Raw genomic sequence first — 26,770 nt, 5'->3', positions numbered from 1 at the left:
TGACCACACCTAAGAGGCACTTTTAATATCATTAGCAATATAATTAAGAGGTTTCAGTAGCCTACTATTTGAAATGTCCTAATAAAATCTCGATTTCAGTCTTTGGGGAAAATATTTAAGTTGTCCCTATTTATTGGCAAATTCCTGCGATTGTTAAATCGCTGTCAATATATTTAATCAAGTGTTTTAGAATTCAAAATCGATGACCAAAAACAATGCAAACTTAGTTCATTCTTGTTGAGATATAATAATATTTGTTAATTAATATTAAATAATTTAATAATATGTGAATGTTTAATAAACAACTTAATATGGAAATAGAATAGAATAGAAACTCATAAAAAATATATTTTTTACAGCTGACAACAAGAGAGCTCGATTAGTATTCTTATCAGTTATGGTTTTATGTTTACGCTTTAAATGCCAAAAAAAAAAAAAAACGCTGTTCCCTAAACGGTTGCGATGCTGTGGGTGGGGTCCAGTCCTCGCTTTCAGGTCCAGTTTTAGCCAATCACAGCCGGATTTCTCTGAAGACGTCAAAGCGAGGTTGGTTTAGCCCTTTGTACAGTGAAGAATTAGCCTGAGTGTGCTCAAAGTTAGCTCTCACAGTAGCGGCATAACCAATTGTGATCATTGACAACACATGGATCCGTAAGTGACATATCATATCTGTTATAAACCAAAGAGAAAACAAACTCAAATGTTTGTTCGTTATTGTTCGCTGTCTTCAAGTTATCCGACCAGTTAGCAAGCTTGTTATGCTACTGCTAGCCTGCTGTCAGATCAGCCTCTCTCAGTTGACACAAGCCTGACATTAAATCTACTGGATCATTCTCAGCGAATAAAGCACACTGGGGAACAAAGACAGCAGTTATCTGTCTAACGTAATACATTTATATACCTAATAATAATAATAGTAACTTAGTATCTTAAAACGCTTATTGTTACTTACTCTGAACTCGAACTGTCAGATTTGTCATGTTTATGATTTTTTTCATGTATACAGTGTCCTTAAGACATATGTTCAGGGTCAGGATTATACTATGTTCTATTATAATGATTACTTTCACATTAAAACAAATGTGTATTTCATGTCTTCATTTCTGTTCAGCACAATATGTCTTGTAAGACAGATAGGAGACAATGGTTGTAGTGTCATCCTGTGGTCTGAAATATTAATAGCTGCACTATCTGTCTAATCGATACCAGTTTCATTTGATTTATCTTCAGTTTGAGGTTTTGTATGATTTAAGTAAGAATAGTTGATGGAATAATGTTTGTTTTATTGATACCCTCCAAGGCTTTCCTCTGGCTTACTAGTTTACTTTTGTCTCCTTTTTATCCAAAATCCATTGGCTCCGTCCAAAATCGCATACTCTCTTGAATAGTTAGCCTACTTATTTTGAATAAGTAATTAGGCTACTTCACAACCACTAAAAAAGTGCATTTTATATAGTATGAATGTGTGTAGTATGTAATCTGGATGTACTGTACTACATTCACCATGTTGTCATTGTCATGTGACCTACCAGTATCAGTTGTGTCACTTCACTGCCATTCATAAAACCTCTCAGGTGGTCTCATGGCATAGTAAAGTGTCCATCATATGCACACAATTCATCAGAATCTCGCTGGAAGAAGTAGGTCATCCGGGTACTTTTTGTCTACTCTTTTATGAATACTGTGAATTCGGACATTCTTCTTTTGTCACATACAGTTTTTCGCTAACTAAATAGTAGGGAAGTGTGCGATTTGGATGCAGCCATTGTCTCATTCTCTCTTCCATCTCTTCCTCTAGCACCTAGCAGCTCTGACCTCACTGTGATTGAAAACTGCCATCAGTGACCTCCTCATGTGCATCATCTTCTTGAAGTTTGACCCTCGGCCTGCATCCAAAAATGCCTACAGGTAGTGCACCTTTTCCCAGAAGCTTTACTGTGTATGTGTTATGCAAATAGGGATATGAAAAGTTCTTGCACATGTGTGTGGGAACAAGGTGTTGTCTGATACTGGCAAAAAAAAAAAAACATTGTATACATTTTTTAACCCTCTGGGGTCCTTCGGGTCCAAATGGACCCGAAGCCTTTAAATAAAAAAATGTAAAAAATCATAGCTTCATCGGAATGATCCGAAATTTGGTGACTTTGTTGGTACTTGGTATATGAACACCCAAAAAAATTGGGGACAGGATTTGAATAGTCTAAGTGGTTGTAAAAAAAATAGTCACACTCAGGACCTTCGGGTCCAAATGGACCCGCCATAGGAAATGAATGGGAAATTGGCAAAAATGTGACAATACTGAGTTTTTTTGTGCGTACAATCTACAAATCAGCCACGATCCAGAAAAAAAGCACACAACAGTGAAGGGGTGAATCTATAAAACATCAAGAGTGCAAAACAGACACATCCACACACACACACACACACACACAAACACACTTTTATACACATACACACTAATAAATTCAGATTACAAAAATCTGTTTTGAATTTTTAAAAATCACAGCTTCATCGGAATGTTACGAAACTAGGTGACTTTTATGGTATTAGGTATGTGAACACACAAAAAATATTGAGGTCATGATCCAAGCATGCTAAGTGGTCATCACACTTCTGCTCTTTGGTCAAAAATGACCCCCATAGGAAATGAATGGGAAATTGTCAAAAATATGAAAACACAGAGGTTTTTTTGCGCATACAATCTACAAATCAGCCAGGATGCAGAAAAAAAGGACTCAACAGTGAAGGGGTGAATCTCTAAAACATCAAGAGTGCAAAACAGACACATCCACACACACACACACACACACACAAACACACTTTTATACACATACACACTAATAAATTCAGATTACAAAAATCTGTTTTGAATTTTTAAAAATCACAGCTTCATCGGAATGTTACGAAACTAGGTGACTTTTATGGTATTAGGTATGTGAACACACAAAAAATATTGAGGTCATGATCCAAGCATGCTAAGTGGTCATCACACTTCTGCTCTTTGGTCAAAAATGACTCCCATAGGAAATGAATGGGAAATTGTCAAAAATATGAAAACAGAGTTTTTTTGTGCATACAATCTACAAATCAGCCAAGGACTCAAAAAAGGACTCAACAGTGAAGGGGTGAATCTCTAAAACATCAAGAGTGCAAAACAGACTAAATCTGTTCAGGCAAAAATCACTAGAATTCGCAAGCCTTTCTACAGAGAGCTGTAAATCCACTAGTGGTAAAAATGTGCTATTGCGTGATAAAAATGCTCAGTGTGTCCACCAGTTGGCGCCCATCTCATTTCAAAAATTGCTTTCATGAGGCCTAGGCTTGACTCTAAAATGAAATACAGCTTTAATAAAAATAAAATAAAAATTATATATATATAAAAAATTTCTATTATATTCAATGGGAAAAAATGGGTCATAATTATTGCATAAATATTAATTATAAATCATAAAATTATCTCAAAACACCAAAAAAGAAAAGAAAAAATATTATAAAAAACAAGTAAAAAAAAAAATATTAAGATTTTTTTATATATATATTAATCCCGCCCTCCGGGTCCATTTGGACCCGAAGGTCCCAAGTGTGACTGTTAAACGAAGGACCCCAGAGGGTTAAATAGTATGAAGTGTTCAGGTACATCTAAACCAAAGCAAAATCGTTGGCCCATATTTCAGATTTTAAAGGTGCACTTGATACCGTCCATTGGATGCTGAATCATGCTAAGCAAACGGTTTCCGTTACCCATGACATTGTATAAATGTTCACAGTGAGTCATGATAAATTTTTCACTGGCAAATGTGAAATTTATTCCATAGGCAAAAGTGTCCAGGAAAAGAGTGGGTATTATTCAGCTGGTCATGTGATCTCATGTATAATAAAACAGCTTTTATTATTACATGTGTCATAAATAATGTTAATTTCTGTGATCAGTAAAACGTTTTACAATTTTGTTTTACTGTTTATTGACGTTCAAAAGTTTGGGTCGGTGAGATGTAAAACATTTTTTTTTAAAGAATTCTCTTAAACTCACCAATACTGCATTTATTTAACCACAAAACAGTTATATTGTGAAATATAATTACAATTCAAAATAACCATTTTTCTATTTTTTTCTATATATATTACCATGTAATTGATTCCTGAATTTCTCCAGTCTTCAGTGTCACAATTCTAATAGGCTGAGTTTGTGCTCAAGAAACATTTCTCATTATAATCAATGTTGAAAGTGGTTGTGCTGCTTATTTTATTATTATTATTTACTTAATTTTTGTGGAAACCATTAAACTTTTTTTCAGGATTCTTTGATAATAGAAAGTTCAAAACAACAACATTTATTTGAAATAGAAAAAAAAAAAGTTTTACTGTCTCCTTTGATCAATTTAATATGTCCTTGAATAAAAGGATACATTTCTCTAAAACAAATCTCACTGACTGCAAACTTTTGAATGGTAGTGTACATTTTTGTTTAGAAAAAAACTTTTTGTTTACATAAATGTAACATTAAATCCCAGGTTACTTCATTGTATCAGTATCATGCCATTTAGTCTAAATCTCTAATTTGTAGTGTGCACTCACTGTAAAATGCCATTATAGCAGTGACTGTGTAGACAACTATTGTGTGGATCAAGCTGGTCCTGATGACCTCCACTGTTTTAAGCTCTCAGTCCCTAAAGGAAATGTCCCTAGGTCAGGGCTTTCTGAATGTGAGCAGGCTCTAAAGAGCTAGAGAGAGCCAAGAGTCAGTCTTTTCTTTTTCAAAAGCTGTTGCCTGATGAGCTCTGAATCATGTGTATGGGATGACATTGCATGGACTAGTAATCTATGTCCTCTTTCCCCTTCACTACAGAGAGGTTACCTCCATTAATGCTGTCAGATTGTAACATGCTACGCTAATCAGGATTATTACCCCACAAGCTGTAATTTGATTATCTAATATTGAGTCAGTCACAGTGGTTTAGCGTCACAGATGACTCAACCCAGGATGTGCAATCTAATCAGTGACGCTGTCTTGAAGGTTGTCTTGCGCTGCATTGGTTCCTCTGATTTAGGGTAGCATCACCTTGTTTACAAAACAGCGCAGAGATGTAGGCTACTATAATTAAGATCGGGTAAATGTGAAAACCATATTACAGAATAAACAGATGTTTATAGAGTGCACTTCTGCTGGTTTTGCCTCCTGTAACCTAGCAACATTGCAACTTGCTTGGATCCACTTGGCAGTGAATTCCAACAAGGTGTATGGAGGGTACTTTAGCAGATTTAGGGGGTATTTACAGTGATTTTCATTTAGTGAATTGTTATGCCTATAAAACAGAAATGTGACTTAATATTAAGGCTGTCTAAAGTTTCAAATAATTAATTAGTTTATCTCAGGATTTTTTTTTTTGTTGTCAAGCCAAAACCTATGAATTCTTTTTAAGAAAATCCTGTGTAAAACGTCTTGATACATTTACCATTCAAAAAGTTTGGGGTTGATAAGATTTTTAATTTTTTTTTTTGAATGAAGTCATTATTTGATGAAAAAATACAGTAAAAAAACTGTAATATTGTGAAATGTTATTAGCATTTTAATATAACTGTTTTCTTTTTTAATATATTTTAAAATATAATTTATTCCTGTGATGGCAAAGCTGAACTTTTTCAGCACTCCAGTTTTCTGTGTCACATGACCTTCAGAAATCATGCTAATATGCTAGTTTGGTGATTTGGTCATTTTTGGTAATCTATTTTTGATGAATAGAAAGTTCAAAAGAATAGTGTTTATTTGAAACAGAAATCTTTTGTAGCACTATAACTATATTCATTGTAACTTTTTATCTATTTAATGCATACTTGCCTTATAAAACTATTCATATCTTTGAAAAAATCTTACTGACCCCAAACTTTTGAATGGTAGTTTTAGTTTATTTGATCTTTTTAGTACTTTTAGCACCGTAAAACCCTCTCTTGATAGTCTTTAAATTCATCCTCTGGTACATTGATAAACATTCAGCCTTACATCTTTGGCCAACAAGTTACGTCTCACACTGGGTTATTTTTAGCAACCAACTGAATACTTGATTTTGAAAATATGTAGTTTTACATATCCATATCCCTAATTTCAAGTTTGATGTTGATGATGGTAATGGAGCCTTACTCTTTGGGTTTTGAGGTACTTAAGATAAAAAGACTGGAAAAACACTGACATACTTTAGGCTACAACTGTAATGTCATATCATTAGCACTGACCTCTGGAGCATATTTTACTGACAGAGGATACAATTTGGCATAAAAAAATGTATCATTAGCCCTCTTGCTCTATGATTCACCCCATTCAGGTCAGTTGCATTAATCCAGCTTAAAAACAGAAATGCCTTTAAGATTAATGAGGGTTTCTGCCTCAATACCCAGAAGAAGTGTACAATTATTGCAAAGTACATTACAGTTCAAAACCAACCTGCCTCCCATCGCACTCGCTTGGTGGATATAAACGCCTCTTTTTGGAACCATTTCACCTTCATCATGTTACCCTCTGACCTCACATTCACAACTAGCAGCTCTGAAATCCCTTTGAGAGAAAACAGGCCGGAGGTCTGTGTCACTTTACTTATATATGGCCATGATGACTTTGATGTCACTAAAATGGATCCACTTAGCGCTAATATTTTATCTTTGGAACAGATGGAACCTGTCAGAGATGTTAAAAGTCTCTGAGATACAGCGTAGTCTCAAATGTAGGCTAGAAATCAAATCATCTAAAACTCCTACGTTTGACATTTTAGCACTTTCATAGTGCACATTTTTTATTTCTTGATGACATGGATGTAGAAAATGTGATTATTTGTTGATCATATGATCATTGTGATGACCTGCTGCCTCCAAACTGAAATGAAATATAGGCCAAACACTGAACTTGAGGGCATTACTGTTTGTGTGTGTGTAAAGGAAGATTAAGAAATTGAAAGTGTGTGAGTGTGAGTGTGCAATGCAATTCATGACATAAAAGGATTAGATTGAAATATACTATATATAATACATGTTCAATTTCACCTTTACCTTTAAAGGTGTGGTGTGTCATTATTTTTGTCTATAACAGCATTAATTGCTGTTCTCAACCCATTTTACTTCCATAATGTGACACATACACTAAAAAGTTTCAAAAGATAAAAAAGAAAAAAAAGAAAAACGTTAATACTTATATTTAGCAAGGTTGCATGAATTTGATCAAAATTGTCAGTAAAACTTTTACATTGTTAAAAAATATATTTTTAAACAAATGCTGTGGTTTTGAACTTTCTATTCATCAAAAAAATTGAAAAAAAATTTTGGACAGCAAATCAGCATATTAGAATGATTTCTGAAGGATCATGTGATACTGAAGACTGAAGTAATGGTGCTGACACATTTAGCTTTACCATCAAAGGACTAAATTACGTTTTAAAATAGAAAAGTTGTTTTAAATTGTAATAGCATATTACAATATTAAAGGGATAGTTCACCCAAAAATCAAAATTCTGTCATCGTTTACTCACCATCAAGTTCTTCCAAACTTGTATGAATTTCTCTCTTCTGCTGAACACAAAAGAAGATATTTTGGTAGAATGTTGATAGAACCCCATTGACTTCCCCATTGATTTTGGGTGAAGTATCCCTTTAATATTTTTACTGTATTTTTGCACAAATAAATGCAGCCTTGGTGAGCAAAAGAGACTTCTTTCAAAAACATTAAAAAAAATCTTACCGACCCTAAACCTTGAATCGTAGTGTATTTCAGAATGAAATAAGATATTCAGTGAGAAACAAATGTTGGGAGGAGTCGAGACTTGATTTTATCATAAAGGAATTTGAACGTCCAACACAATCCACATTTTTTGTCACATACAGAAAGAGTTTGCTTCTCTGTCTATATCACTGCCTTCTGCTCTCCCAAAACTGCCTCTTAATCTACCCTTGACTTCTTTTCAGCTCTCTCTTTGTCCAGTCATCCTTTTGCCATTCTTTTGTTTCAGTGAGAATTTGTGAGAATTCTCTCCATTTGGGCTGACAAAGAGGGTAATAACCTTGCCCAAGGTCTGGCGTAATTGACATTGTCAAGCCAGTAAGTTGTTTTCAGATGGAGAGGAGTTTTTCTGCTTTGCAAGCTGTCTCCAGTACAGAGCACATATTGCTGGGGTGCATCAACCATTGCAGATCAATCTGCAAAGCCCTCAGGATACTGCATCACTTTTTGTCTCTCTTCTTTTCTTCTTCTCTGTCAGCCCGTCAGGTTCCACAAGCTGGAAGTGCAGTAGACGTGTGACTCTCCATGCTGTTGTTAAGCAGTTAGTGCAAGTTGTACCTTCGCTGTAAGCATGGCCAAGGAAATAATGAGCTGCATTTCATCTTGAAGGCTTAATGCACGGATCTTTTGACTCATGTTTTTCTATGTCCTGACTGTTTACATTTACTCAACCAACTGTGTTTGGTTAATGATTCAAGAGGTGAGTTTGACAGAGTTTTTTAAGGAGTCAGTGTTGAGAGTTTTGGGCAAAAAATCTCACCTCGTCGCTGCTTCGTCAAAATTTGACATTCATTGATCTTGTACATCCATTTTCATGCCTTGCAAACTTAAACGTTTTGATTGTGTGATGTATTCTGCATTATATTTGCAAATTCTACTGATTTATTACCCAAGATAATGTTATCTAGCGGGATAACATAAATGATTTGTGATGGCCTTGCCCTTGATCATTGTGTTTAAAGCTACAAACAGTAATGTTCTGCATCATATGCCATCATTTTCCAGTAAAAGTTTATGAATTTAGAGTTATTTTAGAGCTGTATTATTAGTAGTGTCATAAAACACTGTATTGATCATAACCGTGATATTAAAAAAATTAAGTATTTGCATCATGTTAATATACTACACATACAATAATATTGAAAATTATCCAGCAACTATATTTGTGGCATATCTGTGTCATCCTGTTAATTTTACAATATTTTTTAATCAAATAATTCGAATTATTTCTAATTTTAAATATGTATTTAACTGCAGTATGCATTATTTACTTTTTTTATTTTATTTAATGGTATAATGTAACACTTTACAATATGGACCCATTAGTTAATGCATTACTTAACATTAACAATGAGCAATGTGTTTCTTGCAGTATGTATTAATCTTTGTTAATGTAAGTTAATAAAAATACAACTGTTCATTGTTAGTTCATATCTGTTAAATAATATTAACAAAGACAACTTTTAATTTTAATTAAAAAAAATTATATCTATTGACCACTACTGAAAAGTGTTTACCATAAACTTACAGTCCTTTCACCTAGTTGCCTTTTGATTTATGCTTTATATTATGTTTTAAAAAATTGCAGAATGTGTGGTTGAGCCCAAATTACTTCCAAAATGCTAAGATATAAACAAATATTCCATTACACTGAATATTAATTACAGAGAGGCATCCACTGAGCATCAGACCTGAGCAGGGACAATAAAGCCACACACAGCAGCTTTCAGCATCACAGCTGAGCCTTCTCTGGGCCTTAGGTGTGTAGCTGGCACAGCAGTCAGCGCTCTCTCGGGATCAGCGAGATAAACACATTTAGGTGCACATGTGACCTCTGAGCCCATTCAACAGTGCCAGCCTCAATCTCTCCCCCTCTAACAGAAGGTCTGACTGAAAATCTGCCCTTTATTGGTTAACACAATGTCCATTACCCATGAGTAGCACATTACAAAGCACAGCATGACATTTATGAGACTATATGGTTGATTCTAAAGGTGGTCTGTTATAGAGATGTGTTTTATTATAGAAATGATATGTTATTAATATGATTGTATAGTAAGGATACTGTGAAAGAGATTGTGTGAAGTCACCTTCATCTTTTTTGTATGCAGGCTTATTCTGGCTGCTAACAGAGATGAGGTCTACAGCAGACCGTCTAAGGCTGCAGACTTCTGGGGCAGCAACAGTGAGATCCTCAGCGGTAAAATCATTCTTATTATTCAAATATTAGAGAAATATTTCATATCCAAAGTCCAGCTTTATCACACCAGTATTTTAGACTTTGCTGTGTTATTGAGGAATTCAGATGTTGGTTTCAATTTCAACACAGTTTGTCTGAACTCTATATAATTGTGAAAAGTTCTTGAGTTCCTACATTTTAAGATGAACGAGTTTCTTCAAGAGCCTTTTTTTTATAGCAAGACGTTTGACTGGCATTGTGTTTAGCCTATGTTGCATGTTATGGTCAAGAATAACAGCCCACTAAGACAGGACGAAACTGTTTGGCATGTTAAGTGACCACGCACTGATTGTTTTTTTTTTTGGGGGGGGGGGGTTATGTGCCATTTACGGGCAGGGATGGATTAGAATGAGTATTTGTCATACAAGTTGAGTAGCTTGGTTGGCTAATTTATGTAGCTTGGTTGGCTAATTTATCTCATTATTTAATTTGAACTTTAATACTTTATTTTTCAACTAACTAGCTAGTCAAGTAGTGTGTTTGACAAGTTTATCTTGATTTTTTTTCCCCTAATTTTTATTTTAGCTTTTTGAACCATTTTTGAACTCAAGAGGCAGATCTTGCACTATTTAGCCGTATTTAAAAGGCTAACTATTATTTAATTCAGAAAATATGAGAAAATGTAGCTTGTGGGTATCTAGATTATTTACTACTATGTGTTTTACAGTTCATAGATTTGATGCCACCAGAAAATGGAAAACCCAATTCCTTAAACTGCTTCATACTGGTTTAAACTGTCATCCAGTGAGTCAGTAGCCGGGTTTCCATTACAGATTTGCGCAAAACTTTTTTTAAATGTCAATTAAAAACTTTCGAAATGAAGGCATTTCCATTTCCTCTCGTAATAAGTCATTCCAAAAATCAGGGCAAGTTGGCAACGGATATTGGTAGGTTTACATATATCACAGCCATAGCACTAGCTATTTTTTTTAATGGAAGGAGACGTAAGCGACCTTATATTTGGGAGCGCACCTTATATTTGGGAATGGCCACGTATGAGGTATTTCTCCCTTCTATCTGCTTCGAGGTCTTGATAAATTGTGGCATTTCCTTGTTGTTCAGAATCCAGTATTCCCGTAATTCTTTTGTCTTTTATGAATTTAATAAAGAACTCTGTCTTGTCTGTCCAAACATACCACACCACCTTTAAATGATCGACTTTTAATGTACGCCAGGTGAACTCTAAATGCGGAGGGAAAAAACAGTTTCACAAAATATTCCTTTTTCGAATTTCCTGAAAAACCACCTCAACCAAGCGTAAAAACGTTTTTGCGATATATTGGATGTTTGCATTGGGTGTATTTTCAATTATATGTCTAGAGAGAAATATTGAAGATTAATTTCCTGAGGAAACATGGAATTATTTAGAAGAGAAGCTTGTTCTTGAGTCTCTTGCATCCATGCCTCAGTATTTGTAATTCAATCATAATCAAACATGAATGATTACCTTTTCCTCTCTTAATGTCAGATTGATTAAGTGTTCCATTGTTAAGTGTTCCATTGACAGGATTCAGCTGACCACCCTCAAGGATTAAGAATTGTTCAATTGACTGATGACCCACAGTCTAAAAAACAATACTTCTCAGAACAGAAATCATTCATTATCCTATAACTGCAGAAGATCATGAAGCTTATTTGTTTGTTTTTCCTGTCCATGTTCCCCCCTTCAATCTTGGGGTCAGAAAGAACTGGATGGCCTTTGATTGATGGGTGCTTTTATGACAGTGGTAGAAATAAATTCTGCTGCCAAGGAAGAAGCCCTTATCTGTCTGAAGAGAAATTTTGTGTGAAGCCATCTAGCAGCACTGTTGAATTTGTGAGAATTTCTCATTTTTCAAAGCACTAGTCTGTTCTAGACAGATCAGTGTCCTTGGGCCTATAAAGTTCTGTTTTCTTTCAAAATCAAGATGAAAAATATTATTCTGTACCTTCAGTCTAGGTCTTTCTCACTGAACACTCCTGAGCTGTTTGTTACATCTAAATCTGATCTCCTGCTGGTTTGATTATTATAGCCAGCAGACCAGATTTAATGTCACTTTGACATTAAATAACAGTGTGACTTTTTGTTTTCTGTCTTTAGGTCTGGACATGGAAGAGGGGAAGGAAGGTGGTTCATGGCTGGGAATTAGCAAACGAGGAAAACTGGCGGCACTGACCAATTACCTGGAAGCACGGCAAAATCCAGATTCCCAGGGGAGAGGTAGTGCTGATTATTCACCCATTTGTATTAATGTACCACTATTACTGGGCAGTTGACTAGGCACACTTAATCAATGTGTTACTCAGACAAATGATGCTTAATAGTAAGATAATTCACATAATTTAAAAAAAAGTACATTTCACACGCATTTTTAAAGTAAATTTAACTTAGTTAAGTAGAGTTTACTTAATTCCATAAGTTAAGTGAAAGTAACTTGGCTAGTAAAAGGTTGAGTAATATCTATTTAGTTGAAGTTTCCTTTGCAATACATTTCACTCAAACAATATAACATTGAATTAAACCACACTTTTAAAGTATATACTTTACTTATATGTGAGTAAAGTATATGTGAGACACCATATCTACATACAGTATCAGTGAACGCAGAGACCTCAAAACTTAATAGACAATACACAATGATGGTAACATTTGATGGATCGTTTTTGTGTTTGAATGTGTCATTTTGAGTAGAAAATGTCACAAAATGGCAAGTTACTAATCCTAACAATGATAAAACAGTGTATACAGCTGGAAAACAGTGACAAATCAACCTCATTAATTATCCAAGGCCCAGTGCATGATGGGAACACCAATATCAGAAAAGTTGAGTAATTTTACTTAATTTTATGTCGTTGATAGTTACGCTTTAATTTCTACACGCTTGAATTGAGTACTAATATAGAATTTACTTAGTTTTTTTAATTCTTGCCTGAACTAACTTTTTCATGTAATTTACATAGTTTTTTTCTGAAGTATTTACTTCAACACAAAACCATTTTTACAGTGTATATAGTAGTCAACATTTGAAGTGGATCAAAACATTTCATCAAAGTTATACATGAATTTTGAACAATACCCATTCTTGTCTTAGGACAACTTTGATGAACTTTTTTGATCCACTTCAAATGTTGATGACTGTGTAGAAAAAGAGCTCAAGTAGATCAAGTCTATCAAAAACATTTGCTCTGTGCAAAAATATACCATAGACGAACATTCTGATCAGAATCTTATGATGGCAGGATCTAGTTTGCAACCAGCACCTCTACACATGCACACCTCCAAATAATCTTTTTTTTAAATGATTTGCTTATAATATACAAGTGTAAAGCTGAAACCATTTTTTACCAAAGAATGGAAATGCTGACCCTGAGAAAGTAAAAACAGCCCAAAGGGGCTTGTGAAAAATACTTTTCCAGTTTTATCAAGGTGTTGCTATGTATTGCTAAGGCCTTCTGAGTTGTTTTTAGCTTGTTGCTTTGTTTTAGTTTGGGTCTTCTGGGTGGTTGTTTGGATATTGCTAAAGTGTTTCTAGCGTCTTCTGGTTGGTTGCTAGATTATCCTCAAAAGTCTCTTGTTCCTAGATAGGACTCAATTTCCTCTTTTTATGTAAGTCTATGAGGATTTTTAAAGTCATGGCACACTTCAGTGCTAAATTAAAACTGTTATTTGAAGTATCTTTCATCAGAGGTTTAGAACAAACTTCTCACCCAGAGCAATACTTGTCTTTGCAAGAACCACTTATAATAATTGTAACATTGTACAAAGAAATAAAAAGAAGAAAGTTCTATCCACATGTGCCACCAGAGTACTTCGATGTTTATTAGATGTTTCATCAGATCAGTTGAGATTAAAATGACCCCTGTTTCAACATCATTGCAGATTTTTATGTTTATTTTCACCCACATTTTTAAGTTTCATTGCTCCAAGATGACCCTTATTCTAATTATATAGTTTGTGTCTGTATACTGTGTTAACATTCTTTCTGGAAGGTCTTTACTTATAACAATGCTGAAGAAATTAATCAAGTAGGGTTGCCTAAATTGTGTGATTCTTAATGATTGCTGCTGATACTGTATATTCACTTAAGCACGTGGTATGGGTGGTAAGGCCAGATCCGCGAGCACCTGTTCACTGCCGATCTCCACTCAGCTGAACTAGACTTCTCACTTTCATCACTCCAATGTCTGTTTATGCCTCTTTATAGGCTGACACCTCACTAGCACTTACCATCAAAAGCATGTCGAACACACCCCACCCCTCTGTTCCCAAGCCATGACACTAAATATAATGCACACAGCTCGGCTGTTATTTGGATGGTTGTACACAACAGCTGTGTGTAAGATCTGGAGTAATATGGCTCAGTGCATCTTGTTCAACAAGTTTTATTAATTTCAGCAATTAGCTCTCAAAATCTACCTTAAACATTTTATGCATGTATTTCAGAGTGGACGAAATGAAATTTTGCAAGCAGTTCTCAATTGATTCCTTATCTTTTACAATCCATGGTTGTATTATTGATACATGCTTGTTTTCATTGATCATTTTTACTCAGGTTTCCTGGTGTCCAACTATTTGACGGATAACCTGGACAGTTTTGCGTACCTCCGTAAAGTGTCTTCAGAAGCTAATTTATATAATGGCTTTAATCTCCTCACTGCTGAATTCAGGTAAGTGGTGGAAGGCAAATCTTGCTTGGTTCTTTGCTTAAAGGAGAACTCCGGTCAATTTTAACATTGAGCTCATTTTTTTGTAAATTTGGAGTGCTGTCAGTACAGAGAACAACGACAAAAATTGTTGTTGCCTACACCGTGTTATCCTCTTTTTAATATTTGCACCCTGTTGACTTAAATGGGGCAAGTTTTAAACCTGCTTTTAGCCTCTTAACGTCCTTGATGTGTCATTACAAGTGCACAGCCATGTAAGTGATTCCTTCAGAGTCAACACGCGGTGAATCTGACTGCAGTAAATGTGCAAGATATGAATACAAATGATGTTATTTCAGCCAGCGCACATACCTGTATTTACATCCTGTTTTCGGTTGAAGTCCACAGTAGTCGGTTGTCGAGTTCGGGCGCATGATTGTACGTACTAAACCTATGCGCGTGAACTCAACAATCGACTACTGTGGACTTCAACCGAAAACAGGATGTAAATACAGGTATTTGCGCTGGCTGAATAAACATCATTTTTATTAATATCTTTCACATCTACTGCAGTCAGATTCACCCGTGTTCACTCTGAAGGAATCACTCACATGGGTGGGCACTTGTAATGACACATCAAGGATGTTAAGAGGCTAAAAGCAGGTTTAAAACTTGCCCCATTCAAGTCAACAGGGTGCAAATTTTAAAAAGAGGATAACACGGTGTAGGCAACACCGATTTTTGTCGTTGTTCTCTGTACTGACAGCACTCCAAATGTACAAAAAAATGAGCTCAATGTTAAAATTGACCGGAGTTCTCCTTTAAATGGTGAAAATGTTGACAATCTTAAATGTTTACTGTTAGTGATTTCTCTAAAATTTTGTTTTGTTCTGTTTTTCTGAGCTGAACTTGTTATACTTGTTAAGGTTTTTGGTGGAAAATAAAGTCATAATTAAGTTTACATAGTACATCGAACTCTATTTAAAAAGATAATTTAAATGAGATATTTCATGATATGATCTTGATAAAATCAGCTTATTCATTATTACATCTACACAATGCTGTCAAATAAAACCTGAATTGCCTTTGTTTCTACTGTTGTAAAGAAACAATTATAATGTGATGTATTCTTATAGAATCTTTCAGTTAAATCCAATTAAAGGGTTAGTTCACCCAAAAATGAAAATTCTGTCAGTAATTACTCACCCTCATGTTATTAAGACTTTCGTTCATCTTCGGAACACAAATAAAGATATTTTTGATGTAATCTGAGAGCTGGCTCACTCCTTCATAGGCTGCTAGGTAATCGATATCTGCCACCCCAGAAAAGTTAGTAAAGACATCATTAAAATAGTCCAAGTGACTACAGTGGCTCAACCTTCAGTTTATCAAGCGACGAGAATACTTTTTGTGCGCAAAAAAACCCAAAAATAACGACTCTGACTGAGTTCACGTAGTGTAACAGCGCAGCGCTTCTGGGTTGTACGTCAGAACGTAGGCTCACTATTGGCCGACGCTGGTCATGTGTATGATGCGTGTAATGCTGGCCCAGAAGCGCTGCGCTGTTACACTACGTGAACTCACTCAGAGTCGTTATTTTTGTTTTTTTTTGCGCACAAAAAGTATTCTCGTCGCTTGATAAACTGAAGGTTGAGCCACTGTAGTCACTTGGACTATTTTAATGATGTCTTTACTAACTTTTCTGGGGTGGCAGATATCGATTACCTAGCAGCCTATGAAGGAGTGAGCCAGCTCTCAGATTACATCAAAAATATCTTTATTTGTGTTCCGAAGATGAACGAAAGTCTTAATAACATGAGGGTGAGTAATTACTGACATAATTTTTGGGTGAACTAACCCTTTAAATAATTTACCTCTCAGCTGTCAGTTCACTAATAAAAACCACTTGTCACTAATTATAACCACTTGGTGCTGACATCACACATCAAGCCTGTTTAGAAATAACTAAGAGTGAAGTGCCTCACTTTCTTTATCATTTGTAATGAGGATGACATGACAGTGATGATACTGAATCTCTGGAGTCCTTGAAAGGGACAGTAGGCTCTGGTGCCGCCACCTGCTCTCTATATACCGAAGCTTAAGAAATCTATTTAGAATATAGTCCGAACAGATGGCGTGTTTCCAGCAGCGCGACTTTCTCAGAGCATAGTCATTTGAGGTGATTTAAGAAGATGAGGTTTCATGATTCCACATATTAAAGTTAAAAAATAATGACGTTTATTGAAATAATTCATGTTTTTTTATGTGTAATACCATATTGGTGGTTCAGTGCTGTAGAGGATGCCTATGCTTATTTTACATTAACAAACTTGTTGCCTGAAGATACATTCACAATGACACGTGAGCCTACTCTATATTGTGACTATTATCATTTCAGGATAATTTCAGGAGAAATTTTAAGGAGATACATTAATGACAGCAGTTAGCCGTGCACTAGAGAAAAAGACATCATTACCCCATCCTTTAGCTTGCTGAAAGGCTGTCTGCTAATGTAGTGATGTATTACTTAAGTCCATGCTGTCATCTGAGGGGATGGAGGGATAATATTTGTCCATTCGTCTCTGTCTCCTCAAGCCTGTATTTATGAACGGAAAATACATTGTAACGCCACTCGAACTCCCACACTCTGTAATGGAACAGAAAGCGATAGCCATGGGGAGTGTTATTCATTTGTTTACCCTTTTAATAAACAAGATCATTATTGGGCCTATCATACTCTCCATTTCTTTCCTCAGCCACAAAGAACAAAATGATACATGTCCAGATAAACTCTGAGGAATTACAATGGGCATTTTGTGCTGAAATCAATACAGCTGTCTTCTGTAAATAGAGACGGCCTTTCCAAAAGAATAAAGAGATTTTGTTTGTTCCTCTAGTCTACAGGGATGTGACTGACAACACTGATAATAGCCTTATGTTTTATATGGCATTTCAGCCCATTGAAACATTTCCCGGCTTGTTTTATCAGGTTTGGTATTCAAACTCCACTTTGAGAGTGTTGCTCACAGCTTTCATAAATAGAGTATAGATTCTTTCAAAGGCTAATTTCATGAGGAAACAAATTTCCCTCGATCTTTGGAGATTAACGTGTGCATTCTGTAATTTTTTTTAAAATAAGTATCTTATGCTCACCAAGGCAGCATTTATTTGGTCAAAAAAAAAGTAAAAACAGTAATATTGTCAAATATTATTACGAATTAAAATTGTTGAGTGTATTATAAAATGTAATTTAAATCTGTGATGGCAAAGCTGAATTTTCAGCATCAGTCACATGATCCTTCAGAAATCATTCTAATATGCTGATTTGGTGCTCAAGAAACATTTCTTCTTGTTATCAATGTTGAAAACAGCTGAGCTGCTTAATTCTTTTGTGGAAACCGCGTTTAAAAAAATTCAGGATTCTTTGATGAATAGATAGTTCAAAAGAACAGCATTTTTTTTTAACAATGCAAAAGTCTTTAAGGTCACTTTTGATCAATTTAATGCATCCCTGCAGAATATCCCTTTTTTATCTTACAGACCCAAACTTTTGAATGATTGTGTAGATTTTTTCAAGTGCTCATATTATGAGGAATCAAATTGTCCTTGATCTTTGGAGATTAAAGTGTTCGTTTTATTAATTTCAGAACTTCCTCCCCAGTGAGAAAAGACCATTTACTAAAACGGAATTACAAAAAATGTCCCGTTCTGTACTTCTGCAACTTTCTGGTGTCTGGCAGATTAGTTCAGTTGTACAGATCCACATGTGACCTGCATCATTTACATGTCAACAACGCCTTTTCAATCACGGTAGCGTAATACAGAGGAAGTAGGATAGGTACTGTCTGTGCTCTTCCTTGTGGTCTTCCTAGCTGTCTGTATCCTTCTGAAAGATCTCAACTTTAGGAAAGAGTGGCTAATATAATGATTTCACTTCACAGTTTGAGTGGCACATTTCAGTGTGGATTGTGCAAAGCCTGAATTACATTCTGACAGGATCAAAACAGAGGCTACTTTAAAGGATGGAGCTGTTAAAAACTGTATTGGAGCCGACAGCAAACCGGAAGATCACGAATATATGTTATTTCTAATTTCATGTGCGGGTAGGGCATTTACATTGAAGGCACAGCAGTGACCACTTTATTTATATATAAAACTTTAGAAACATTCTTACAACTGGATATAAGGAAAAGGTATTAAAACTGCTATGTAAAAATATTCTTGGTTTAACTTTTCAAGTAACCTGTTTGCCTTAAAATTTTAAGTTCATTAAAATTGAAAAATTGAGTTAATACAACGAAGGAGATTGGTTTAATCATCAGAAACTCAAAATATTATGTTATCTGAACCACATAAATGATCTAAGGTGATTTGACAAAAGAAAAAATGTTGTGATTACAAATCATGAAAATATTTTTTTTACAGTGTGGGAGAAATACAAATAGGCCTAAATATATATAAAAAAATCATGATAAAAATGACCTGATAAATCTTTAAACTTGTGTTTAAACCTTAACTTGAATTTGTTTCTGTATATTATAAGACTTGAGGTCATTTTATGTGTGGCATGCATGGGTGTAGTTGGATAGTGTTACTGTTATGGGTGTAGTTAAAAATAGATTCTTGAAACATAGTTGGGTGTGTAACCCTAAATCTGACTAGTTGACCGAATGTTTTAGCCGTGTAATGCTTGGTCTGTCTGATCCAAATCTCAAAGCAAAATCACATTGGCATAGTGGTTAAAACTGGTCAACAAAAAGTTGACTTTTTGAATTTATTTTGCAAGATAATATAAGTGAAAATATCCAGCATATGTTCCGATTGTACCGAAGCCTCCAGTACAAAATGAATTTGTAACTTTAGTTATTATACTGCATTAATACATCTTTGGAAGACTATTTGTCTGTTATGCCCCCATGTTTAGAGTCTTTCAATGAATTGAATGCATTAGTGGAGATAGATAAGACCATTATTAAAAGATCTTTAGTTTGAGGCTTTCAAAGTAAGTTCTTTTTATAGACCCCGATGACATGTTGGGGGAGTTATGTATATTTAACAACCCTCTACGGACACACTGAAGCTCGAGTCGCCATTGGCTAGTAAATTTTTTATTTTACTCGCCAGACTTTTTACAAAGAATGCAAGAATGCAAATAAAAAAATTCTACATAAATATAATATAAAATTAAGTAAACGGTCTGTAATAAAATAAGAACAAATAATCAAGCTTCAAGCAATAACACAAATAAACACAATGCTTTTCAGGTTTTATAGGTAGATCTATATAATATAGTATATAATATCTATTTAATATAGTAGTTGGATACAGATTAGGTAGATTAGGTACAGAAATTGAATAAAGTAATCAGATATAAATGTTTGCAGTGAGTCTGTTTAACATTAAATATACAGCAGGAATATTATGCTGCTGTCACTTTAAGACATAATGCATGGATCCAATGTATTGATACTGTACACATGCGTTTTCTTTCTCAACTTTTTACGTTCACTTAAGACATAACCGACTTTTTTTTTTATAGTTACTAGGATACTATACGCCAAGACGGACATTTTGACACAATTTTGTGTGAAATTGTTCGTTCAAGTGCAAGAAGATGTGAAAGATATAGATCAATTAAGTATGTGCTGTCAGTTATCTTCAACTATCTTGAACTAAGTATATAATATAAAAACGTTTGTAATCACTTGTAATCACATTTCCATGGTGCCCTTAATCCTCCTAAAGAAAGTAATGTAGCTCAGCAAAATGCCATTAATAAACATTCATTTGAAGATTCCTAAAACAGATTAACAGGTTTTACTGTAAGTCTGCATTCTGCATACTTATTTTAACCCGAGTACTTATTCAACAGGCTCTCCAGAGTTCTGAGGCTTCTGAAGTCCTTTCCTTTCTGTCTGTCTTTCTCTTCGTCGTGGTTTGCCATCGCTGCCAAATAGTTCCGCCAGCATTATTGATGTCCCTCTCAAAGTCTTTGAAAACCCCTAAATTGGCCATTTCTCTTTTCATAGACATCCTCCTGTGTCTCATGGGCCAATAAAATTTTGATTCTGTCCTCTTAAACACAGCGTAGTTCCATCAGGAGTAATAAGCTTCATTGAGGATTCATCCACTATTTTAATGTGTATGAAATCAGGAACATGTCCTATCTATCTATCTATCTATCTATCTATCTATCTATCTCTCTATCTTTCTGTCTATCTATCTATCTATCTATCTATCTATCTATCTATCTATCTATCTATCTATCTATCTATCTATCTATCTGTCCAATGTTCTGTTGATCTATTGTTCTGCCTGTCTATCTGTTCTATCTTATCAATTGTTATATTCTTGTCTGTCTTTGTCTATCGTTAAATCTATCTGTCTGAGATATATAATCAGGTTTTTTGCGGGTCTTAAAAAGTCTTAATTCGACCTTCCACAATTTAGGGACTTAAAAATGTCTTACATTGGAGCAGAAAGTCTTAAATTCAATATCATGGCATTAAGTTAGGGATGCAGAAAACGTGGACAGGATCGCAGAATCCATTCATAAAAATGGAATTTACTGTATAATGCAGAATGTCACGGAATTTGTCGCATTTTGGATGAATAAATCAAAAAATGTAAAAAGAAAATGATGTAATGTAGATATAAATATGTGTTTGATTGTCTTTTAGCGGTGAGCACTAACTATTTTTTTTCTCGCTGTTGTTGAATACAGGGCCAATGAAGACACATTGTGTTACTATGGAAACAAGGACAGTTCAGAGCCCATTCATCTCAAAGCAGGTTTGTTCAGTCCCATGAGCAGCTCTGTGTTCAGACGCCAGTGGTCTTGCATAAAGCACCTACCGTCTGCATTACAGACCACTTTCAACTCGTTCAGCACCAGATTGGTGGGTGTGTCTCAAAACTCACAGGAAGTGATGGATGATTGTGTTTGTTTCAGCAGGAATCTATGGGTTGAGTAACTCTCTTCTGGAAACTCCTTGGAGAAAACTGCAGCATGGCAAACAACTGTTCACCAGTGTAGTTAGTAAAACACTGCCCTCTGATGGCTTAGTGCAGGAACTTCTCCATATCCTCAACAATGAGGAGCTGTAAGTGTGCATGCTGCTTCATTATGAAAACCACTATTCTCTTGCTTTTTCTTTTTATCTTCCATCTACTTTTATCTTTCTTAAACAATCAAACCAACATCCATCCTTTTTGATCCTCAAGAAGCACTTGAGACACAAAACAAGTAGATTTCTGGACAATTACATTATAGAATCTTTGAAGCACCAGCAGCATGATTTTTGAAGCCTTTTTTATTTCCTCAGGTTTTATAAAGTAAATGCAGGCAGCATATCATAATGAAATTCGATATTAAAAAGCAACCCTTCAGAGACCCATCGGATGAATCCACAGCTTACATCCATGTTAAGCTAAGCATAGTTGTTTTTCACTGTTTTATCAAACATTTCCTTTTTATTTCATCACTTTATCAGAGACAGACAGGTAGCCTACCCATGTCTGCAATGACCTTTTAGATAATTTATGAGAATGAAACCGAGACATCTGATTAGACATTATGAACCTATTTGCATTCATAACAATTATGTATTCATCAGTAAGGGTTATTAAATTCAAATTCAAAACCAGATATGATGTTTAAGTAAATATAAATCATATTTTCAAAGCTTTGCAATCGGGTAGTATTAGAAATGTATTCCAAATAAATGTAGTACTTTCTGTTAATTAAAGAATCCTGAAAAAAATGTATCACTATCCACAAAAATATTAAGCAGCACTACTGTTTTCAAAATTGATTATAATAAGAAATGTTTCTAGAGCACTAAATCAGCACATTAGAATGATTTCTGACGGATCATGTGACACTGAATACTGGAGTAATAATGCTGAAAATTACATTTTTAAATATAATAAAATAGAAAACCTTTTAAATTGTAATAATATTTCACAATGTATATATTACATTTACTAAATGATACATTTAGTACTTAATTTAAAAATATAACCGACCCCAAACTTTTGAACAGTATTGTATATGTGTGTGTGTATGTATATATGCCTACCTTGCATTTCTCTGCATTCTCAATAAAACTCCAGGATGATTTGGCACACTAAAGGAGTCATATAAATCTCCCCTCTGCCTTTTCCAGAAACACCCCGGACCCCGCGCAGGAGAGTCAAGGTGTGGGCTACAGTAAGGCCATGCTCCGAGCCCTTTCTGCAGTGTGTGTACGCTCACCGGGATACGGCACAAGGTCCCATCATGCTATTTTTATTTTTACCTCTCTCCATAGAAAGTGCAGCATGAACTGGTTGAGTGCTCTTTTTTACCCTCCAGTTTTGATGTTTAACCAATGTCATATTTGTGTCTATCCATCACAGGACCAATACAGTTATCCTCATCGACCGAGAGGGAAACGTGAGCTTCACAGAGCGCACCATGCTAAACTGTGACATCACCCAGTGGAGCACAAATAGCTTCCACTTCAAACTGCAGGAATGAGGGCCAGATGCCAGATGCCAGGCCAAGGGAAGAAGATCCTCACGCTGTGCCTTTATCCAGCCACTATCTGCTTAAACCATGCAGCACCACTGTTTCTACTGATATGAACATCAAGGCTTTCCTGTTGAAACAGGAAAGCAGTTAATTATTGGTTACTTCTGAGAGGAAGCTTGATTGCACTTTCTCTTCTTTTTTTTCTAATTTAGCTCAATAACCGATGGCTCACAAGAAGTCTCACACAGAAGCTACGACCACAGACCTCAGATTTCCATACAGTTTACAATATTTAAATCCATTCACAGATTTTCCCTCAAATCAGTGCACAAAGGTCTGCATATTCCGTCTGGATCTACTCATGAGGTGTAATTCTGAGTGCATGTGATTCCCTCTGAAATCATTATTATTGGCATGAAATGCTTTTGGACAGAATCGTTTGAGGAGCAAGATGACTACTGCCAAAGAATAATTGTGTCAGTCACAATCATTATAAACACAAGAAAATAAATCATCTTCATAATCTTGCACAATGTAACATTTGCTTGCTATTCGGTGCGGTAGTGATCCACTGTAATACCTTTCACTCAGGAACACATTGAAAGCTACTGCCCCAAAAAAAAAAGTTTCTTTTTTTAACATTAAACAGTATTTTCAATCATTAGTTTAAAACAGATATCTTTTTAAATTGAAACTACATTTTTTGTGATATTAATGAAACCATTTTGATTTAATTTTGTGTTGTAAAGTTTGAAGTCTGTATGGTTTGATATCTCCATTATTGCTTTCTTAATTCTAAAATCAATGCATTTTATGTCAGCTGTCAGGAATCCGATATGAACATGTCATTTGATGTCACATCTTCAGTTGATAACTGCCTGAAATTTAGTATTCAGCTTTTATCATGCCTCCTTGTCTGAATCTGATAATATGCTACTTGGAAAAAGTTGTTTACGCCCTAGATTAGACAGAGAGTAACGTTCAGGATGAATTAATGATTCAAAACAAGTCCCTGATTATTTTAGGCTTGCTTGTTAGCGTTTTTTCTCTTCAGTTAATGACAGAGAAAACAGATACGTTTTTAGTCAGATACACTTACCTTGTCTGAACTGACAGCAAAAACATTGTACTACCAAGGCAACTGAAATCAAGTGTGGGAGATCAGGTATTCTGTTCAGTGCTGTGACCTGTGTCAGTTTCTCGTCTTCATGTGTGTCAAGAATAAAGCATTTACTGTGCTCCTTAAAGGGAACCTATTATGCAAAATTCAGTTTTACATGGTGTTTGAACGTGTGTCGGCAGTGTGTACACAACCACCTTATAATGGTCAAAATCTACCCACCCCTTTTTTTTTATCCCCATAAATCAAAAAAGTGTTTCAGAGTCACATTCCACTGGCCTCGCCCACATCTTAGCGTTGACCCTGCCCTGAGTGAGCTGTAAACACCCCGCCATGTTTATCTCCTCATCGCGCCATCTGACATCCAGCTTTCTGTGCGCGTGCTTCGGATGTGTTCGTAGGGACGCACCTTGTGACAAAAAGTATGTCCGAATTCACAGTACTCATAAAAGAGTAGGCAATTAGTACCCGGATGACCTACTACTTCCAGCGAGATTCTTAAGTGTGCATACAGTGGACGCTTTACTATTCCATGAGGACACGGGAGAGGGTTTAGGAATGGCAGTGAAGAGGGTTTAGGAATGGCAGTGAAGTGACTGACGCTGGTAGGTCACATGATAATTACAACATGGCGAATATAGCACGTCCAGATTACATAGAACAATTTTTTTTTATTGGTCGTGAAATAATTACTTGTTCAAAATAAGTGCCTACTCAAGAGAGTATGTGATTTCAGATGCAGCCAAAAGGCCTGTTCACACCGGGACGAATTTCGCGCGCGATATTCGCCGACGTTTAACGCCTCGTGACTAAACAAAGGGCGCCAATGTGAGTGTGCACACCGACGCGAAAAACGGCACGCGTAAAAGCGTCATTTTTTTAAAAACGCCTCGGGTTCGTTTTTTTGGTTTGAAGCGCCGCGTCAAAAACTATCCGACCAATGAGATTGGCGCTTTTGCTCACGTGTCTGGAGCTTCTGAAGTTACAGTAAAACACAACTTGGGGGTGCTCAAACACAAAACGGTCTTGCCGAGCACACATACGTAACGGCGAAGAAGATATACGCCAAGTAGCGTCTACACCATAGACATCATATCTACACTGCCGGGAAGAAATAAGACGAGGAAGATGCCAGGCAAGATGAATGTAGAGCTGCTGGTCTCGATGGTGTCGGAACATAAAGAACTATATGACAAACGCGACAGCGACTACAAAAATCTTGATAAAAGAGAACTGTTATGGAGTGGTATTGCACCTTGTGTACCGGGGTATTTCTGTTTTACATTAAGCGCCATCTAATGTCAGGGAATGAATTTGCATGTTCACTCGGCTCATCGTCAGCGAAAATCGCTTGGGTGTGAACACAGAAAACGCGTTGAAAAACGCTGGCGAATAACGCGCGCCGATATTCGTCCCGGTGTGTAGGGTGCTTTAAGGGCCCTACACACCGGGACGAATATCGGCGCGCATTATTCGCCAGCGTTTTTCAACGCATTTTTTGTGTTCACACCCAAGCGATTTTCGCTGACGATGAGCCGAGTGAACATGCAAATTCATTCCCTGACATTAGATGGCGCTTAATGTAAAACAGAAACCACTCCATAACAGTTCTCTTTTATCAAGTTTTTTGTAGTCGCTGTCGCGTTTGTCATATAGTTCTTTATGTTCCGACACCAACGAGACCAGCAGCTCTACAATCATCTTGCCTTGCATCTTCCTCGTCTTATTTCTTCCCGGCAGTGTAGACGCTACTTGGTATATATCTTCTTCGCCGTTACGTATGTGTGCTCGGCAAGACCGTTTTGTGTTTGAGCGCCCCCAAGTTGTGTTTTACTGTAACTTCAGAAGCTCCAGACACGTGAGCAAAAGCGCCAATCTCACTGGTCGGATAGTTTTTGACGCAGCGCGTCAAACCAAAAAAACGAATCCGAGGCGTTTTTTTTAAACAATGACGCTTTTACGCGTGGCGTTTTTCGCGCCGGTGTGCACACTGACATTGGCGCCCTTTGTTTAGTCACTAAGCGTTAAACGTCGGCGAATAGCGCGCGCGAAATTCGTCCCGGTGTGAACAGGCCTTTAGTTTTTGGCAGAGTATCCGAGGCACGAGCTGTACAGGCTCCGCCCTCTTCTGGAAATCGGGGTGGGGTGCAGCAGCTCATTTACATTTAAATATACATGCACGAAAACAGTAATGTTTTTCCTTCCACTCAAAAATTGGATTTACAACATGGTATAATATGTGATATGTGTGGTATTTTGAGCTGAAACTTCACAGACACGTTCTGGGGACACCTGAGACTTGCATCACATATTGTAAAAAGAGGCATAATAGGTCCCCTTTAACAGAGATATGAGTTACTGCACAACATAAAAACAAGCATGTTGCATTAGCTATTGCATCTGTCATCTAATATAGGGATGTGACTGATTATGTTCTGCTGCCATCTAGGGACATGTAACAATTTTTATGCCCATATGATTAAGATTACTCTAAAATAAAAACCCAACAAATGA

At 36.0% G+C, this 26,770-nt stretch overlaps 1 protein-coding gene across 5 annotated transcripts; it reads left to right on the top strand.

The window, feature by feature from the left end:
* Window positions 1–518: 518 nt before the first annotated feature.
* tango2 (transport and golgi organization 2 homolog) lies at window positions 519–26,748 on the top strand. Of its 5 annotated transcripts, none has more exons than XM_079870301.1 (10): window positions 519–651; window positions 1,799–1,908; window positions 9,871–9,959; window positions 12,079–12,198; window positions 14,531–14,645; window positions 21,346–21,413; window positions 21,577–21,724; window positions 22,790–22,894; window positions 23,022–24,678; window positions 26,329–26,748. In XM_079870301.1, exons 2-9 carry the CDS (start codon window positions 1,853–1,855, stop codon window positions 23,140–23,142), a joined length of 822 nt encoding a protein of 273 aa, XP_079726427.1. In that variant the 5' UTR covers window positions 519–651; window positions 1,799–1,852; the 3' UTR covers window positions 23,143–24,678; window positions 26,329–26,748. The 5 variants fall into 5 exon arrangements, with proteins under 5 accessions (XP_079726427.1, XP_079726428.1, XP_079726426.1 ...); XM_079870302.1 differs by having other exon boundaries at window positions 23,022–24,997; XM_079870300.1 differs by having other exon boundaries at window positions 532–651; window positions 21,574–21,724; window positions 23,022–23,980.
* The last annotated feature ends 22 nt before the right edge of the window (window positions 26,749–26,770 follow it).

This window comes from Squalius cephalus (genome assembly GCF_949319135.1).
Source record: "Squalius cephalus genome assembly, chromosome: 5".
Taxonomy (NCBI): domain Eukaryota; kingdom Metazoa; phylum Chordata; class Actinopteri; order Cypriniformes; family Leuciscidae; genus Squalius; species Squalius cephalus.
The sequence above is the reverse complement of the archived record's forward strand: the minus strand, read 5'-3'. Positions and strand labels throughout refer to the sequence as shown.

Coding starts and splice junctions, on each gene's coding strand:
- tango2 (XM_079870300.1), top strand. CDS start 1,853: ATGTGCATCATCTTCTTGAAGTTTGACCCTCGGCCTGCATCCAAAAAT. Junction 12,199..14,530: donor TCCAGATTCCCAGGGGAGAG/GTAGTGCTGATT, acceptor ATTTTTACTCAG/GTTTCCTGGTGTCCAACTAT. Junction 21,414..21,573: donor GCCCATTCATCTCAAAGCAG/GTTTGTTCAGTC, acceptor TGTTTGTTTCAG/CAGGAATCTATGGGTTGAGT.